We start from the raw sequence: 18,554 nt of genomic DNA on the forward strand, positions 1-18,554 counted from the left end.
CCAAAATAGTCAACTCTCTTTTTAACATCCATAGGTAAACCAGTGGAGAGAGCACTGTCAGGACTATGTCAGTCACCTTAACACTACAGATGAAGCGCTTTCACCTGCCGTGATTCCAATCCTGCAGGATTACTGCACCGAGGCCTCCAAGTTCTCCGTGGACAACTTCAGCACATTAAATGAGATGGTGCTATCCCTGGAATGTCCTCAGTTAGTACAGCAGTGGAATGCAGTGTGGCACAGATGTCAGCAGACCAAGCAGCAGCTGGAGGACACTTTGGCCCGAGCAACAAGGACATCGTCAGACTCTATTTCCTCTGAACTTACAGATATTTTAAAGCCTGCAGAGATCCAAATTAGTGTAGCTGAGAATAGTGGCTGTGGGATTCTAGCTGATAGTTCATCTTGCTCCAGCAGGGCAGTAACATCTCAGGCTGCCGATGACACCAAGCTGTATTCCGATGAGACTCTCCCAAGAAGCCCCTCTGGTTCAATCGCCTCCTCACGCTTCACTTTCCCCCCTGACAGCAAGATGAGTCCATCTATGTTTGATGACACGGACAGCGACTGCACTATCGACTCCACCATCTCATGCCATTCTGAGCCCATCATCTCTGCAGCTTTCCGAGTCCGCAAATCACCAATGAAGAAGATCATGAAGAAGACAATGAGCTACGAACTGACGCCCAGGGATGGCGGCCATTCAGACTCCAGCCACGTGCATGGTTACACGGGGGTATACATTAAGGGTCTAGAGGTAGCCAATAACGTGTCAGCAGAGAAGAAACTGCAGAGACCTGATGTCATGAGCCCAGCGTTGGGACGTAGCCGCAGCATGTCTACGCCCTCCAGGATCCATAACAGACACATTGAAGGGGGTGGCAAGAAACAGAGCAGGTCAAAATGCTTTTATTCTTAACTAACCTTCATACAAAGTTGTAACATTTTGGCTATATACAGTAATCATCAATTGAACTGAAACTAAAAGAATATGCATCTATACAGGTTAGAGATGTTGCCTTGGGTCATAGACGAGCTATCAGCTGCCGTAGAAGCGCCAGTCAATTAGAGGACAAGATTAGAGCTGTTTAAATCAATGAGTTTTATATCTGTTTAGATAGATCTATTATCAGCCCGGCCGATTAATGACTGATATTCTGCATTTGGATGAATAGCGGCATTGACTATATTTTAAAATTGGCAAAGATTAAACAGAAACCCTTCAAGATTTCGTAAATCTGAGAATGTGTTCAATAGAAACATACAAGGCATTTCATTACCAATCCAGTGTGCAAATATAAACATAAATAGGACATTCTCAGTCATGGCTCAACAATAAAAAAAACTAAATAAATCTCGTACTGTGCAAAGACAAAAAAAATTTGCGGCATTCTAATCTTGCTAGATCTCACTTTATTATTCAACATGATGCTTTTTCTGTTTCCAGTAAAGTGCAGCACATCATGGACGAGATGATCGCCACCGAGAGGGAGTACGTTCGCTCTCTCAGCTATATCATTGAGCATTATTTCCCCGAGATGGAACGTCTGGATCTGCCTCAGGACCTGCGCGGGAAACGGAGCATTATTTTTGGCAATGTGGAGAAGCTGTGGGACTTTCACAGCCAGTACTTCCTCAAGGACCTGGAATCGTGCGCTTACTCCCCGCTGTCCATCAGCAGCTGCTTCCTCCGACATGTGAGTGTGTGCAAACAAATCGCCGTGCCCCGAGGAGGCGTACTGACAACTTACTAAGCATGCTCAGGTTCCATCAAAATTCATGACCTTTTGACATCTAATTACACAACTAAATGTGATGTTTCCAGGGTCATGATTTGTTATTTCCAGTGACATTTTGTATGGAGGTACAGTAAACATGTACCTAAAACAAGTTATTTCTGTGACCATTGTGGGTATTTCTGTAATTAATAGACAAGTACCAACATTTTTTTGCTCATGTGTTTTATATGGTGGAGAATTGTACACAGTTTGGCCTTGCGCTCAATAGCACAAAACTCCTGTGGTTTAAAGTACTCCCGATATTTAGGAGAGCACGCTGACATGCCAGTTTGCTTTCATGACTGTTCTAACTTGTTAATTGTGTGTGTGTGTGTGTGTGCATGTGTGCAGGAGGATCAGTTTGGAATGTATGCCCTGTACAGCAAGAATAAACCCCAGTCCGACTCCCTGCTCAGCAGCCATGGGAACGAATTCTTTAAGGTGCGTCTGGAAACTCTGGTAACATTCTTCACTGGGTGTGAAGATCATTACTAGTCCACAATGGTGCAAAATAAAAGAAGTGAAAAATGCATGTCTCACAAGACATGTAGCAACTCAATCTATACATCTACAAAGTTTATTTGATTACAAAACATTTAGACTTAAAACATACTTTAATGTTCACGTTGTATGTAAACAATCAACCATTAAAACAGTGACTATTAAAACATTGCAATGGCTAGAACCATCTTAACTGTGCTCTCACGTCCTAGAATAAGCAACTTGATCTGGGGGACAAGATGGACCTGGCATCCTACCTATTGAAGCCCATCCAGAGAATGAGTAAATATGCCCTGCTGCTCAAGGATCTCATCAAGGAGTGCGGCCAGTCACAAGCGCAAGAACTGAGCGACCTTCGCACGGCTGAGGAAATGGTCAAGTTTCAGCTTCGCCATGGCAATGACCTGCTGGCGATGGATGCCATTCGGGGCTGTGATGTAAGTAGAAAACATGCACTTAATGGACAAAAGTATTACAAAGGTATTACACGACAAAAAAAAAAAAAAAAAATCAAACTTCCTGGTGAAAAACAATAAAAAACACAGAAAAACAAATTACACATTTCTACTTAACTTTAAATCTCAGTTGCTTTACTTAAACATGAATTACTTCATTTAATTAATGACACAAAAGTTTAAATCAACGGTTTACTTTAATACTTAATGACCTCCTTCAGTTCCAGCTATTTTTAGACGTTGCTTTAGCTAATCACTTGAAAAATATTGTTTTTTTTAATACGTAAATGATTACCTAGGATGGAACGTTCGGAGTCTCAAAAAAGCGTGAGAATATATCTTTGATACTGAAAGAGTTAATAATGATAATCATCCTCCTCCTCCAAATCTCTTGTAAATAATTTTTGTTCTATAAAACAAATTTGGCGACTGAAAAAGCACATGTGAGTCAGTGCAGTTTGTTAAAAAAATGATCTGAAGGAATGGCAACTATATCAAGCTGTCAACATCAAAACGTGCAGTTATTTATTTTTTGTCACTCCAGCCTATATGGAGTACTGGAACGGGGCTAGCCAGCAGCTAATTTATGCTAAACAAATTTATAATGAAGCCGTAGCCAATGGATTAAACACTTGCAACTGTATGCCAATATCAGCAGAATAAAGTTGTTTGTTCACGCCCATAATTGGCCATTGAACGTGATTTCAGAACAATGTTGTCTTGTTCGTTTCGGGAGTCCTTTATTCTTTATTCTGTGACACGCTGCCGGAAACACCTTCAAAATAAAAACATGACAAGCCATTCATAATTGATATATTATTTGGTTAAATAAGGTTTATTTTGAAGTTGGCCTCATTGCGTCTTTGCCATGTTTTACTGTCATGCAGAGCATTTACATTTATTGCTACAATTGGCTTGACATTTTTTCAGACATATGCACTAATAAGCGGGTATCCGAGAAAAAAAATGCCTTGAAAGTTATTGTTGTTGTTTTGTTTTGTTTTTTTTAAATAAGGTACTTAAAATATTTAAGGACTCTTTCTTCTTTTTTTGTAAATAATTAATTTAACTACTTCATTAATTTTCATGTACAAATACCTTTAAAATGCATTTTGCATTTGCTGTCGACTGAAATTGATATCACATGTAGTCAGGGGTCAAGTAACTCAACTCAACTTTATTTATGTAGCACTTTAACCAATCATGTATTAGCATTTTTGAATCTAGGTACTCAAATTACTCAAGGACTCACTTCATGGACTTGGACAGTTCCCTTGAAATTGTAATGTGAAGCTTTGACTTCAACACTTGCAACAAAACAGTCATATCCAGGGGATACCAGGGTTGGCCATTGGGAATTTCAGGAAAAATTATGGATTCTCTCGGAGGGCCACGCTATTTTAAAGGGTTGTAATTATCACATCGTAAATGCTAGTTTTATTAACACTTCAATGATGCTTTACATAAAGTGCTAAAAAAAGAGCATGAGACAAAAGAACAAAAATGTCCACAGGGAACTTGAAAATCCACAAGGAAGCTCATGTCTCAATGTCACGTATACTCTTATCTGGAGTGCATATTTAAAATTGATGTCATCTTTTTTTTTTTTTGTATACAGTAGAGTGAAGTCACCATCCCGCCAGTACTTCCATTGTTGTGTGTGACGCATGTGACCCGATGTGCTTCCCGTCTAGGTGAATCTAAAAGAACAGGGTCAACTTCGCTGCCAAGATGAGTTCATCGTCTGGTGTGGACGCAGGAAGTTCCTTCGCCACGTCTTCTTGTTTGAAGACCTCATCCTCTTCAGCAAGACCAAAAAGATAGAAGGAGGATATGACATTTACATCTACAAACAATCCTACAAAGTAAGGTTTATTTTCCGCCTGTCAAGAACTTATTAGGCTGCCTAAACAGTGGTTTTTTTTCTTCTTTTTAAAAAAATAGACAGCAGAGATAGGTATGACTGAAAATGTTGGCGATAGCGGTCTGCGCTTTGAGATTTGGTTCCGGCGAAGGAAGTCCCAGGACACGTTCATCCTGCAAGCAAGCTCCGTGGAGAGCAAGGCGGTGTGGACTTCCATCATAGGGAAAATCCTTTGGAGGCAGGCGTTACGAAACAGAGGTGTGTTTCTTTTTCAGGAGTATCCATTAATTACGCATTTTTAGACAAACTGTTTGTGTATTTTGGCTTGCAGAGTTGCGCATGCAGGAAATGGTGTCAATGGGAATTGGAAGCAAGCCTTTCATGGACATTAAGCCCAGTGATGCAGCCATCAATGATAGAGCCATTGACTATATCATGAAGGGGTCTGGTGAGACTTTTTTTAATAGTCCCCATCATTCCTTTATTACTCCTGATGCCAGGGCTGAACAATTTTGAAAAGTAATCTTAATTGCAATGTTTTCCCCTTCCGTATTGTGGTTTTATTAGTGATTTTTTCATGGTCCTCTTCCCATTCATTTTTAACAAACACAATCAATAAATTAATCTCTGTTGCAATAAGTAGTATTAGATATTAAAGCCTACAGAGCAACCAAATCAAAACGGCACTTTTGCAATTTGAAAATTGCATTCTGCTCCATTGCAATTTGAATTTTATCAATTGTTCAACCCTCCAGGAAGGTGTATTGTATTTTGTTGACCAAATCACTTCTAGCTGAATCTAAAAAAACTCATTTTAACCACCCTAATTATCTTTGGTCTCATTTATTTCCAAAAGTCAAAACATTAGAAACATCATTAAAATAAATCTTAATCTGAAGACGTTATTTGTATTTCTAATTTTCACTATCCATCCTTCATTTCAATACAATAAAGGGGAAGTCAATCCAACAACTTTCTTTTCAATAATATATTCTATGCAGCCCCATTAGTTTAAACACAGTATTTTGATGAACTCACTTACTTTTAGCCCAGTTAAAAAAAACATTTTTGACTTCTATTGCTGTTAATAGTGAATGACTCAACTTATTTACTATCAGTCCAATGAATGTAGATTTTTCATCAATGGGACGTAAATGGGAGTGACTGAGTCAATATTCTGTTTGTGAAGTATGAATTAGGCAACAAAATCCACCTGTTTTTATCTAGCTTAGTAGCGCATTTTCCCACTTGCTATCGACTGAAAATGACATGACAATTGTTCAGGGCTCATGTAACGAACAATCAGAGCATTTGGTATTTTCAGTTAATAGCAAGTGGCAAAGATAGAGATAGATCAAAAAGGTGGATTTTCCACATTCACAGTAAATCCGTTTTTTACACTCATCGACATTGAGCACACATCTACAATGATGTTCTCATTTCACACACAATCCCACTTTTTTTTTCTCCGTGTTTCCATCAGAATGTAGGACAAGGGCCTCCATAGCGGTCCCCTCGTACGAATACTCTGCTTCCATCAAGAGACCGCACTCCACCATCTCCAACAGCAGCACGTCCTCCTCCAGCAGCCAGTCGTCCTCCTCCCTGCTGGGATCGCTCAACCTCCACCTGTACTCCTCGCCCTCGCACCCGCACGCTCATCCTCACCCGCTGGCCACCGTCCCTTGCTTCACTCAGTGGCCGTACGACTGCATCGAGGAAGACGAGCTGGAGCACGACTCTGGGAGCCGGCCTTCAATGCGTGAGTTTGTTTGTTTGTTTTGTTATTTTCCCGCTTTATTTTCATTTCAAAATTCCTGGCTAAATCATGAAATCTAAATCTCACTTAAGTGGCAGAAAGCTGGATAAGCCGTTTACGTTACATGTTTGCAATAGGTAGTAATTACTTAAATGTGCCATTTAAAGGGTAGTCCAATTACTTAGCCAGTTTTAACAATTAATTTTTGTCAATAAGCCATTTTAGGCACTCCAGCCTAACACCTAAAAATGTTTGAAAAAAAATCTAAATTATTACCTAGGATTTGATGTCTGTGCTCTTAAAAACATAAAGTTACAGCTTTGGGATTTAATGAGTTAACGTGAAAAGTATTTTTTACGCACAGTCAATACTTTTCAAAACACTCTTTTCACTTGCTCTCACCCTGAAATGACCTCACGTGTGCTGGAGGCTCAGGTACCCAAAAGTGATGTCATTTTCAGTAAACAGCAAGTAGAAAAATTCATCATTAATGGTATTAATTGTACATGAAAAATAATTATCAAATTAACTGTAGTCAAAATTAACTTTTTACTGCTAAAGATTGTGATATAAAAGGATTATCAATTTAAGCAAGCTATAGTGTTAATGTTACATTAAAACTGATTGTAATCTGAATTTATTATTTTTGTCTGAATTTCATCCACAGGATTTTTTTTTTAATAAATAGTTCACTAAATGTTTGTTGGGTTTATTTCTTCCATTAAAGTTGATTAAAATCACAATTATCCGGAATGATTGAAAAAAAAAAATCAAGATTTTATTTGTTGTCCATCTTGCCACATCCAAACATTTGTGAGTACTACTTCCTGTTTTTGCTCAAAAAAGAATTCTTCTATTTGAAGTGTTACATTTACACAACACAGCATTATTACACAACACGTGTTCATGCCAAATGATCAAAATGACAACAGCACGTCGCCTTGCCTGAACTTGCCTGGACAGTGCAAATAACGATGACTCACGTTATTTATCATTGTGTCAGTCACGGAGAGTTCCGAGACGTCATCCCAGTGCACTTCCAATGACAGCGTGACCGGCCTGAGCACCCTCACCTTACCAGGACCCCCCGACGGGCTCCTGGACTCGTTCAACAACAACAGCAATGAGGAATCCTCCTCCTTCCCGTGCTCCTCCGTGCCGCCTTCCTCCATGGAGGCCTCCTCCTCCCTCTTCTCCCAAAGTGAAGACCTCCAACCGCAGAGCAACAAATTCATCACAGCGGTGAGTCTTTGCCCTGCATCCTTGTCTTACTAATCTACTAATGATGAATTCAAACATAATAATTCACCACCAAATAGCTCGGGGCAAGGATATAAATATTAGTGGAAAAAAGTTTCTTTCGGTTCACAGAATGCATTGCATGGAGCAATTAATGAAGTTATATTAACTCGTCATGCATATTTGTGTTACTAGGAGGTCAAAAGTCATATTTAACAAATTTACACTTATTTCATGTGGCACTATATATTTTATGATTTTTATTTTTTTCAGCAAATTTTGACTAGGTTGTGTGTAAAGGTCAATTCTTTCCACAACGTCCTTGCATTGCTTGTAAAAATTTAGATTTGCTTTGTTTTGAGCTACCTTTTTTTTTTTTTTACCAACTTTATGACATATATTTAGGACACAAGTTTATGGTAGGGATTTATTTGTAATAAATAATGACACCAGGGTTTCTTGTTTGTTACTGGTTTCAATCTTTGAAGTAAATAAAGGTAAAAAGTTAAAATAATCAGCAAATATTGCCCATTCGGCCGATTTCTTAAGGCCCATAATTCAGTCAGGCCTACTTAAGAACTGCTGTGTCTTACAAAAAAAAAAAAAATAGATCGAAAAAATATTATTTCTGCACAGTTTGAACATTTGTGAGCAGTTGATTCGCTGTGGCAACTGCTGAAGGGAAAAGCCAAAAGGAGAACGTTTCAGTCAGTGATTCTTTTTTACGCCACTAGAGGGAACTATTGTGCCCGTAGTGGCACTCATACCACTTTGAGACTCACTGCCGTATTACTACCATTAGCCATTGTAATCATTTTACATCGGCCATTTTGAAGTTTATTTTGAAGCACTTGTTAAAATGAATACATTTAAGTGGATAGTTGTAATTCCTTCAAGTGCATAGTTTGCACCGAGTAGGAAACTTTAAGCACGGATGATGTGAATTGTTTGTTTTTGCAAGGCCTTGAGGACAAGAACCATGAAGTAGCTCAGTTTAAAAACTCCACTTTTTCCCCTCGTTTTCTTTTTTTTTTTTTTTTTTTTTCGCCAGAACCAGAGTCCTCATATAGCAGTAGGCCTGTCAACAGTGGTGTGAATAAAGCTTAGCTCTGTAAGTATTCAGCGTCACCATTGTGGTCATGTTAGCAGCCTGTTCAACAGCCGTGATGATGACACACGGCCTTGTTACTAATACAGCATGTGTGAAAATCATGCATGGTCGTGTGGGTTTGAAGCCTTTGCTCCATTGGCTGTTTTACCTGCCTGCCATTTTTCCCTGCAATCTTGTCATTCTGAAAGGATTGTGTGAGTGAACACATGCATGCTCCTGACCACATTCAAATGATGTCACTTTTGAAGGTACTCTATGGATATCATAAGTCTACACACCCCGCTCGAAATTCCAAGAAACAAGATCAAAGATTCTCGCCATTCATAGTACCTATAACTGGATTAAATCTTTACTCATGGGGAAATGTGTGCACACCCACTTGTAATTGGGTTGTAACTGCCACCATTTCAATGGCATCAGCAGAAGCCTGACTGTTTTACTCTAATAATTCGACAAAGGAATGTTTTGTCACAAAATACATCAAATCGGGTAAATAAATCTAATTCATTTGATTATTCTGTCATTTCAAAAATGGAAGAAATTTTGCTAAACCTTGCTGTGAATAAATTTATGTTAAACCTGGTATAAAACCACTTCATTGTTGTCTGAATATTTCCTCATTATTTATATGTTTTTAATCATTTAAAGTTAATAAGCGTTTGATTGGTGTGTTTAATTTAAATTGATTAAAATCGGAACGTCCAGAATGATTGAAGAAATCCTAGACTTTATTTTTTGGGCCATATCGCCCAGTCCGTATCGCTAAACTGCAGTATTGGCAGCATTGGGGTTTTTGGTGGGCTCATTTTCTTCAGTTCATACTGGAGCTGTAGTCAAGGTGATGGCATTTATGAGCAGTTCTGAATAGCAGTGAGCGGTAGTGCAAAAATGTGTCAGGAAAAGTCTACTAAAACATCTGTGAAGTGTATGACTTCCATTGAATGTGAATTTGAACGTGAGCCATATCCCCATTTAACAGAGGGTGTGCACACTTGTGCAAACAGATCTCTTTTGTTTTTTACTTTGGCTTTTTCCCCAGTTGAGTTGTACCAGTTATAGTCATAGTACAGTCTCTTTTTTTTTTTTATTACAAAAAATGTGGCAGTCGAACAGGGATGTGTAGACTTTGTATAGCCACTGTAGTATTTTCTTTTAAAAACAGCTACATCGTATTGAATGGGACGTGTGCAACAACAACAAAAAAGTGTTGCTAAGCAGGTCAGCGCCATTTGTTTTAAAAGTTACAACAACTTGCATGTAAACTCCACTTGAATAATTTGATGGGGTTTTTTTCTAAAAATATGTTTTTTCTTTGCAGCTGTGAAGTCTGGACAAAGACCAAATCTCCAACAAAGACGAGTTGGAGGTTCACGTTACAAAATTGACACCATGGTACTCAAATGGTTTGTAACATTTCCTTAACAGTTTGCATCCGTGTGTTTATATTGTAGATGTTTCTTCTTGTTCATGTTTTTATTGTTGTTGTGTAATTTACAAATAGCTGGCAGGTCAGTTCTGAAAAAAAAAGACAAAAAAAACTGCAGGTCTTCTGTTTGCTGTCCTGCCTTGTGAGACTTGTACAGATGATTAAAAACGTTTGTATTAAAAGATTGGTTGTATTTATTATGTATCACATTTAGTTGAGTTGGTGCAAAATAGCCCATAATGTGTGAAACAAACAGAGTGAGGATGATAACCACAACGTAGCATTTCAGTTAGCGATGTGTGTGTGTGTGTGTGTGTGTGTGTGTGTGTGTGTAGGGGGGGTCTTTTTCCTTTAAGAGCACGCACGCATTTACCGCAACTTTTTTGACATTGGTTAACCCAACATTTGAGATGGAAATAAAGACACGAAGCAGTTCTTATAATGCACATATTTGTTTGCAATAGATTTAATTGTTCCACTTGTGACGTTTCACTTTGGAGAGCCATACACAGAGAATTACACTGAGCAAAAGCTGAAGTCCCAATATGCAAATTTGCATCACCTCCATCTACAAAGAAATGGGGGAAAGATCATGAAACAATGTGCTTTTTCTCCTTTTTTTTTTTACATACTCACAATCAAATAGTACTCTGTAGTCGGATTCATTAGGTCAATGATGATCAAACTGATAGCACCTAATGTCATAAATATACATGCTCTGTTGATTACAAGAGACACCTGAAAGAAATTTGGCTATTAGTTCAATGAAACAATTTTAACAAAATTAGAACCACATGTAGAGTCATAAAGATTACTTACAGTCACTAATACTGGATATCTTATGAGAAGGCTGGCAACAATTCCTGCAATAATAAACTGAAAAGAAGGAGAATTTCAAACAATGGTTAAAGAAATTTGACTTAGGCTTTTTGATGTGTGATTCCAAAGGAAAAGCAAACAAAAAAATACTAGTAGGCTAAAATATTGCATAGCGTGTCAAAACATGACGACTTTCAATATACCACGCTGCCGTCCCTTCTATATGCTTGCAAAAGGGGGTGGAGAGCTACACACTATATGTGTCAAATTTAGCCCATGTCGGGCTCATTTACTGCCATTCAAAATCGGAAATATTGTCAATTTTGGAAAATTTGAAAAACCTGATGTTATAGCATGCGTGTGTGTGTGTATGGATGGATGTTAGGGCTGATGCCACTAAACATTTTGAGGGTTTGAAAGTAAAATATATTTATATTTGACGATGTTACGACCTTTGCAAAGTCATCTCAAGTTGAGTTATAATAATGCCACGCTAGTGAAAAATCTCCAGACACCCGGGGTTTAAAATAGACTTCTTACCAGCATTCCGGTGAAGTGAGCAACTCTGAAGAGTGTCAGAAGCGAATGATTTATCCTCAGGCTAACAGCCATGGTAAGACCAATTCCAACACTGGGTAGTCCGCTGACAACCTGGAGGGACTGTAATGATTGATTCACCATGAACTCATGGGAAATATTTATGTTTTAAAATATATGAAATTGTTGTATTTTAGAACATGTTAAATAATGCAGTACGGTGAAAAAAAATCTAAAGAAATTGTGATCAGCAAATTAGAAGCTTAACTCATATGTTTGATTAACTTTTATCAACTCTCACATCTAATCCCGTGTAAAAACGTGGTTTGAAAAAGTTAGCCAATGCCTTATAAAACACGGGGTCTTTTTTTGCAAGATATTTCAAATATTACTGATTTGATTCTTTTACAATAGTTCCAAGATTTTACTCTGTATCTGTAACAAACTTAGTAGAAAATAGTTTAAAAATGTGATTAATTAGTCAAAAAGAATGAATCATTTGACAGCACTAGTAAAAATATTTATTTGAATGTTAATAACTTGAATGTATTTGCACCATGAAAATGTTGATTTCTGTGCACTCATGTTTTTTGCAATAAAAATAGGCCAGTCTACAGTGCATACATTTTTTTGGGTATTGTTTTTCACCATTTAAGAGTGAGACCACAAGAGCCGAACGGAGTTTCCTGTTTCATGACATTCAAACTGGCTGGACATCCTTTAACTATACACCACAAAACCTCTGTCTATCTACAGTATCTGTCTGTGTATCAACTGCATAAACCTTTGATTGTGTATTCACTCCAAACCATCAGGGCTAAGGTTTTAAAACATAAATGCATGCTCCAATATATGTCAGTCCACTGATTTTTTTTTTTTTTTCCCCGTGGGTTATGTATGTCAAATATGCGTCATAATTCTCTCCTAAATTGTGCTGGCTTTCTCCACGTACTTTGGCCTCGTGTTTATTGAAGACTAAATTGTACATCACCTGCGCTTAAGGCTCGGGTAACGACCAATCATGGCTCACCTGTGGGTTAAGTGGCGTGTGGTCATTTTAGTCAACGGCAAGTGGAAAATTACTTTTTCAAGGTATTTGACATTAAAAATGAAAATATTGACTTTTTTTTTAACTGCTGAATATTGCTAGATTAGTATTCCTTTCGCAATTATTATACCAAAAATGTACTTTTGGTTTTTGTAAGGTCAAGCTGCCGTTTGGGAATTCTTTACTTCTCAACACTCATGTTGACATTGTTTATTTTGTTGTTGGTTTTTTTTGGTCAACAAATACGTCATATAAAAACTAAACAAATACTAAAAGTAATACAAATGTAACTAATTTAAAAATACATTTTCCTTCTCTGTCAACTAATAATAACATCCCATGCTCAGCTTGTGAAAGTCACATAAACAAACCCAGAAAAAATGCTAGTTTAGTATTAGCTAACTACATGGTGGGGTTTTTCCATCTTTGCCAATCAATTTCATACATGAGCTCTTTTTTTATGGCATATATTTATTTTAAATGTATTTATTTTGATATGACTTTACAGGAATCATCATTTACATATATTTCTCAGAGCTTTTTTGACCTAATTTTCGATTTTAGTTGACGAATATCTTTATTGAGAAAAAAGTTAATAAAAACTGAATTATTTTTTTTAATAAACAATAAATTCTAAGAAAGTCATTCTAAAAACTAATAAAAATGAAGTCAAAATGAAATAAAAATGAGTTCTCCTGACGACCTGGGCATCATGGAAAATATCCTGTTGTGGGATTCATGAAGCATGTTTATTAGTACGCACTTGTCGGCCTTACCCCTAACAGTGCGGTCGTAATCTTTAGGACGTCATGCATGGCCTGTGTCTCATCTTCGTTGACCTTTGTGACTTGGTATCGTACCAACCTCGGCAATTTCTCAGCTTCTCTGTTCAGGTTTTGTTCATCTTCTTGGATCTCCATTTTTACTACCGAACAAGCCATGCTTTACTCACCTGCAAGTGCATAATAAAAAAATAAATATTTTCATTTGTTTTGTATTATTATAAGGTTAGACTGTCATATATATACACATCTATATCATGTTTTTGTTCACATCAGATTTCGTTTTTATGTTGTTTCCCATGTTCAGTGTTAGTGTCTTGTATCCTCTAAATTTTGTTCTTGTCAGTCCTGTTCTTTGCGTCAACCAATCAGCTCCCTCCATGTGCAGGTGAGCCTTGCTGTCTTGTTGTTTTATTAGCATTTGGTTATCCGCTTTCTTTCTGCTTGTTCGTTGTTGCTGTCACGTGTTATGTGGTCGTGTTATGTTTGTTTACTTTGCTTTGACTTTTGAGTGGTTTGAATGAATGGTTTGACTTGTGAATTTAGTTAGTTAGAAACTCTGGGCTACTTTTTGTTGAAAAGCTTCCAGTTTGATTTACACTGCTAAAATCTCATGTGCTCAAAATGCATTTGTACTGATAAATGTCAATATGCAATATACATTTCTGGGGGAAGAAAATAGTCCAGAAAAAAAGGACTTTTTTTTTTTTTTTACTCTTTAGTAAATTATTTTTTTAAATTTTAATATGCCCCTTGCAACCGCGTCAACATTTGTACTTGATTAAATTGATTTAATTCAATTTTGCATGGTTATAATGCAATATTTATTTGAACTATTTGCTAATATGTTGTATGATTTTGTTTAACAGATTGTGTAAATTAAATACATTTTACACATACAAATACAGTGTATGATTTAGGGTTGTCACCATCGAATTTTGTTCAAATTAAAATAAATTATTGTGATCATTATTTCATCTTTTAATTTAATATTCTTGTAACATTTTAATTTTCATTAAATTCTATCACAAAATAAATCTTTCTTATTTAGAGTTTACATACCAATTATTGTTGTTTGTTATGTATTGTTTGCTGATTAATAAAACTAAACATTTAAGCTATAAAGTTTGCTTACCAATCATTGTTGTTTATTTTGTATTGATAGTGATAGTGATAATAAAAAATACTGAACAATAATTAAGTCACATTACACACGAGAGAATGACGTTGCACTCAGGGTAGGGTTACTCTTTTGAAACTGATTCAGTCGCTGGTTCAGTCTTCGTTTTCCCAAAGTAAAATCAAATTTCTTATTACTTATCAAGAAAAATAATCAGACAACTTTCATAAAGGATGAATAATTACTGTTGAGGGTCTGAAACTTACTGATCTCTTAAGAATTATTAAGATAGTTGTTGATAGTTGTCTTGTCCACATACACACATCTACATAATAATCTTCATAATTATTCTCAATAATTTTACTTGTTTTCCTGTGATATTGTACTTCTATGACTTGATACATTTGATCATATTACACAATGTGATTTAATATGTTATTGTGAATGCTCATTTCTTGTAAATAGAGTACATGTAAAAAATAAGCACTCATTTACCTTGTGATATTGGTTTTCTTTAGATACTGCTTCATTGTGCTGACATGGTTTTAATATTTGAAAAATACCTCCTTTGCAATTGCATTACAGTAAAGTCAGCTACAGCCAACTCGATTTCATGAAATCTTTGATCTTAACCGACGCATCATTTAACACGAAGCACAGAGCCGCCGAAAATTGAAAATTGACGAGTTGAAAGTTGAATAAGCCAGCTGTAAAAGCGTGCATGCAGGTTGTTACTTACCGCTCGCCTCTGCAACGAGTGCCCTTCTTAAGAGGAATTCTTCGCAAGAAATTGTGAGGTCACACTTGTCACTTCCTCACACGGCTGACACTTGGCTGCGAGATCATTCTCCGTGGCTGGAAATCCTGCATTTTTAGGTATGTTCTTGCTTCAAAATATCAAGTGGCGTTCAGAGCAATGTTTAATTTGTAACTTTTTTCAAAGGTTGCATCTAGTTCTGTTTGTTTTCTATGCGGGTAATCAGAATCAGCATTTCCTTGTCAAACATTGGATGAACAGAAACACATTTTTTTGTGTGTGTTTCAGAAGGACAATGAGGAAGACATTTGTGTGCGATGACTCCATGATCATCAATATTCCCATTGGGAAGGACAGTGAAGGGCACGCTTATGCCATGCCCCGAGAGTTTCATTGTGTATTTCGAGACACTTTCAAAGTTTTCGCTTACAATGGATTCCCAAAGCCTCTCGGGGTAAGTAGTAGATTAGAACCAGGAAAAAGTTTGTTTTTTTTTTGATTTACAGTAGCAGATGAATTTGCATTGATTCAAAGCAAATCAAGCTGTTTCGCTTTCAAATGTATCCATTGCCTTTGCCTTAAAGAAATCTACTTTAGAAGGAAATAGCACATTTACAGTACTGACAAATTCATTCAAGTGGATGTAAAATGACAGCAAAAAACTCACTGTATCATACCCTCTTGAGGTGAATCAATATATCGAAGCACATCCCTAATACACACACACACACATATATATATATATATATATATATATGTGTGTACATGATGTGTGTTGACAAAACCAGGCGTATGTTGGTGATATTAGTTTCAAGGTAGTGACAAAAATATTATTTTTCCTAAAAAATGTTAACTTTTGGATTTATAAAAAAAACATCCACTTAACTCATTCAATGCCAGGGATGTCTTTTCATGTTTTTTAAGAATCTGGACAGTAAATCCCAGATACTTAAGTATTAAATTGATACTTAAAGGGATAGTATTTTAAATTTAGACCATTTTTCAATATGGACCAGAGGAGGTGCTGCAGGTACTGCATTGATCATCGTCCGTAGCTATAAACATGGCCACCTCCGTAATATATTTTAATGATTAGACCTATGATTATATTTAAAACATACTGTTGGTTTATTCCTTTTTTGAGACAAACTGTCTAAATCTTACACACTGTCCCTTTAAGTGCCTTAAGGACATGAATTTCCAGATACTTAAGAATTAAATCGATTCTTAAGTATCTGGGATTGGATGTCCGGACTCTTAAAAAAAATGTGAGAATTGTGGGCTTGAACGAGTTAAAGTAGCGGCGACTCGGTGGAGCGGTGGTTAGCACGTCCTTCTCACAGTTCAGGGACCCGGGTTCAAATTCACCTCGCTGAGGCATTCCTGTGGGGAGTTTGCATGTTCTCCCCGAGCCTGTGTGGGTTCTCTCCGGGCACTCTGTCTTCCACATTCCAAAAACATGCATGGCAGGTGAATTCGACATTCTAAATTGTTCGTAGGTGTGATTGGGTGCGTGAATGGTGCCCTACAATTGGCTGGCAACCAATTCTGGGTGAATCCCGCCAAGAGTTGGGATAGGGAACAGCAGGCCTGCGACCCTAGTGAGGATAAGCGGCTACAGAAAATAGATGGATGGAACCACTTAAGGTCTCGACTTTCATTTCCTAGCAACCAAAAAGTTCAAATTGTAATCGAAGTGCATGAAAATATGAGAATCATAGACGATGTGCGTTATTTTATGGAATTTTCCGACACCATCTTCTTGATACATGTCTGCTTTTATAGATTGATAAGGAGCCCACATTATTAAGACTTTTGAAGTTATTAATCTTTAATGCAAAGATGAATCTTTTTTCTCTTTGAATTTGAAATGCTCATCTGTATTTGGATGTACCACGTCGTTAGCGGCCAGCGCTAACGCTTCAAACTTGTGCCAAATTGTATTGACGTTTGTGTATTTACTTTATGTTTTAATTTTACATTCACGGCATGTTGTTGGCATGTGATGTGATGTTTGTCGCCGCTTCCTTGGTAGTGCGCTTTGGATATAGGGGACATTTTAGATTGATTTTGAATCATAGTAAAGAAGAATCTTGACTCTAATGTGAATCGATTTTTTGCTATTGCGTTTTTGATATGCTGTAAAAGGCAGCTAATTCTTCCTTCAAATATTCAAATAGGCAGCACAAGGTCTCGCTGGACTGTCCCTTGCTAGTCTACGAGTGATGTTCTATCAGACACCTGTTGACATCCTCTTTATCTATCCCAGCATTGTGGTAAATACCCCTTCAGTCTCATCTTTTATTGCCATATATTTGAAATCATATGCGCTAACTTGAAAGTCCTCCACTTGGTTTATATGTTCTAGTTTGTGCTCAGTGGAATGCTGTCCTATGCGGCAGGACGTGTCCCTAGCATGCGCGTCGTAAGTGGACCCTGGGGAAAATGCTTGTGATTTGACTGTCTTTTCTATGATTCGGTGCATTTGACTATATTTCTCTGCACTTGCTAGACCAAGGCGTCATTCTGTTTGAACATCATCAGCTTCCTGGCGTCCATTGTGTCAATTTGTCTCGCCATACTCGAACTCCACTTGTTTGAGGAGGATACCTCAGACAAAATCTATGTGAGTTCAACACACACACACACACACATATATATATATATATATGTATGTATATATATATATATATATATATATATATATATATATATATATATATATATATATATATATATATATATATATATATTATTTTTTTTTTTTTTTTTTTTTTTTTTTTTTTAACTTCTTCCGAAGGGTTCAAAATAAGACTCATGTATTTCTTTTCCACAGTTGCTAACAGGAATGAAGGCAACGGCTTTGTGCCTGTTTGCAGTGGAAAGTCTGATTGCCTTGTTTCTGATCTACTGGCAGAGTAAAGCGGTGTGCAGACAACATTTCAACACGCTGGTATATATTGCCGTAAATTTGATGGGCTTCTTTTTACATCCAAATGAAACTAATGATGAGCACTTTCCCCTGCAGCCTATTGTTCAGCTGAGACAGGAGGATTAATAGGCTGATGCAACTCCACAATACAAGAAGGTCAACTGAATGCTTTTTAATAATAATATTACCACATCAGTGGTGTTTACCCTTAAACACATGAGTGTATATTCTCTTTGTTCATATTTTATTGTTTAATAAAATGTAATTTTTTTTTTTGTCTTGGTACTTATTGTTTGAATGTATCGATTTTAATTCTTATCATTCACCATAAAAAATGCATGATGAAGCGTTTGACAGAAACCTCCCTTGTTTTGTACTATGCGATTTAGGAGCAGTAAATTTGGCTTCTATTCATTTACATATTAC

The 18,554-nt window shown here is 36.9% G+C and overlaps 3 protein-coding genes across 7 annotated transcripts in view; 2 read left to right on the forward strand and 1 right to left on the reverse strand.

Annotated features, from left to right (window-relative positions):
- The window catches only part of LOC148426623 (pleckstrin homology domain-containing family G member 4B-like), a 28,875-nt gene extending 16,922 nt beyond the window's left edge, over positions 1–11,953 (forward strand). Inside the window, exons 14-24 of one of the 2 annotated variants that reach the window (XM_088411227.1) lie at positions 35–897; positions 1,448–1,697; positions 2,130–2,219; positions 2,492–2,716; positions 4,429–4,599; positions 4,679–4,856; positions 4,930–5,046; positions 6,082–6,360; positions 7,361–7,599; positions 8,648–8,707; positions 10,026–11,953. In XM_088411227.1, the coding sequence (XP_088267353.1) occupies positions 35–897; positions 1,448–1,697; positions 2,130–2,219; positions 2,492–2,716; positions 4,429–4,599; positions 4,679–4,856; positions 4,930–5,046; positions 6,082–6,360; positions 7,361–7,599; positions 8,648–8,692 (2,457 nt within the window). In that variant the 3' untranslated portion in view covers positions 8,693–8,707; positions 10,026–11,953. The remainder of the gene's footprint in view (positions 1–34; positions 898–1,447; positions 1,698–2,129; positions 2,220–2,491; positions 2,717–4,428; positions 4,600–4,678; positions 4,857–4,929; positions 5,047–6,081; positions 6,361–7,360; positions 7,600–8,647; positions 8,708–10,025) is intronic. The other variant, XM_088411228.1, reaches the window with a different exon arrangement.
- Positions 10,570–15,515, reverse strand: LOC148426624 (uncharacterized). Of its 2 annotated transcripts, none has more exons than XM_088411232.1 (6): positions 15,179–15,515; positions 13,314–13,489; positions 11,493–11,612; positions 10,953–11,009; positions 10,770–10,871; positions 10,570–10,701 (listed from the first exon to the last, which is right to left on the reverse strand). In XM_088411232.1, exons 2-6 carry the CDS (start codon positions 13,476–13,478, stop codon positions 10,600–10,602), a joined length of 546 nt encoding a protein of 181 aa, XP_088267358.1. In that variant the 5' UTR covers positions 13,479–13,489; positions 15,179–15,515; the 3' UTR covers positions 10,570–10,599. The 2 variants fall into 2 exon arrangements, with proteins under 2 accessions (XP_088267358.1, XP_088267360.1); XM_088411234.1 differs by lacking the exon at positions 15,179–15,515 and adding an exon at positions 14,935–15,154.
- Positions 15,094–18,354, forward strand: LOC148426625 (uncharacterized). Of its 3 annotated transcripts, none has more exons than XM_088411230.1 (7): positions 15,094–15,315; positions 15,485–15,650; positions 17,377–17,472; positions 17,565–17,621; positions 17,709–17,822; positions 18,033–18,149; positions 18,225–18,354. In XM_088411230.1, exons 2-7 carry the CDS (start codon positions 15,492–15,494, stop codon positions 18,252–18,254), a joined length of 573 nt encoding a protein of 190 aa, XP_088267356.1. In that variant the 5' UTR covers positions 15,094–15,315; positions 15,485–15,491; the 3' UTR covers positions 18,255–18,354. The 3 variants fall into 3 exon arrangements, with proteins under 3 accessions (XP_088267356.1, XP_088267357.1, XP_088267355.1); XM_088411231.1 differs by having other exon boundaries at positions 15,488–15,650; XM_088411229.1 differs by having other exon boundaries at positions 15,094–15,650.
- The last annotated feature ends 200 nt before the right edge of the window (positions 18,355–18,554 follow it).

The sequence above is a fragment of the Hippichthys cyanospilos genome, chromosome 3 (genome assembly GCF_059441005.1).
Source record: "Hippichthys cyanospilos isolate Australia breed blue-spotted pipefish chromosome 3, RoL_Hcya_1.0, whole genome shotgun sequence".
Classification (NCBI taxonomy): domain Eukaryota; kingdom Metazoa; phylum Chordata; class Actinopteri; order Syngnathiformes; family Syngnathidae; genus Hippichthys; species Hippichthys cyanospilos.

What these genes read in the sequence shown, in the direction of transcription:
- LOC148426624 (XM_088411232.1), bottom strand. Translation starts at nt 13,478, where the DNA reads ATGGCTTGTTCGGTAGTAAAAATGGAGATCCAAGAAGATGAACAAAAC. An exon ending in TTACGACCGCACTGTTAGGG is followed by an intron (nt 11,613 to 13,313) that starts GTAAGGCCGACA and finishes CAATCATTACAG; the next exon opens with TCCCTCCAGGTTGTCAGCGG. An exon ending in CTACAGAGTACTATTTGATT is followed by an intron (nt 10,702 to 10,769) that starts GTGAGTATGTAA and finishes ATTTCTTTGTAG; the next exon opens with ATGGAGGTGATGCAAATTTG.
- LOC148426625 (XM_088411229.1), top strand. Translation starts at nt 15,318, where the DNA reads ATGTTCTTGCTTCAAAATATCAAGTGGCGTTCAGAGCAATGTTTAATT. An exon ending in GATTCCCAAAGCCTCTCGGG is followed by an intron (nt 15,651 to 17,376) that starts GTAAGTAGTAGA and finishes ATATTCAAATAG; the next exon opens with GCAGCACAAGGTCTCGCTGG. An exon ending in TTATCTATCCCAGCATTGTG is followed by an intron (nt 17,473 to 17,564) that starts GTAAATACCCCT and finishes TATATGTTCTAG; the next exon opens with TTTGTGCTCAGTGGAATGCT.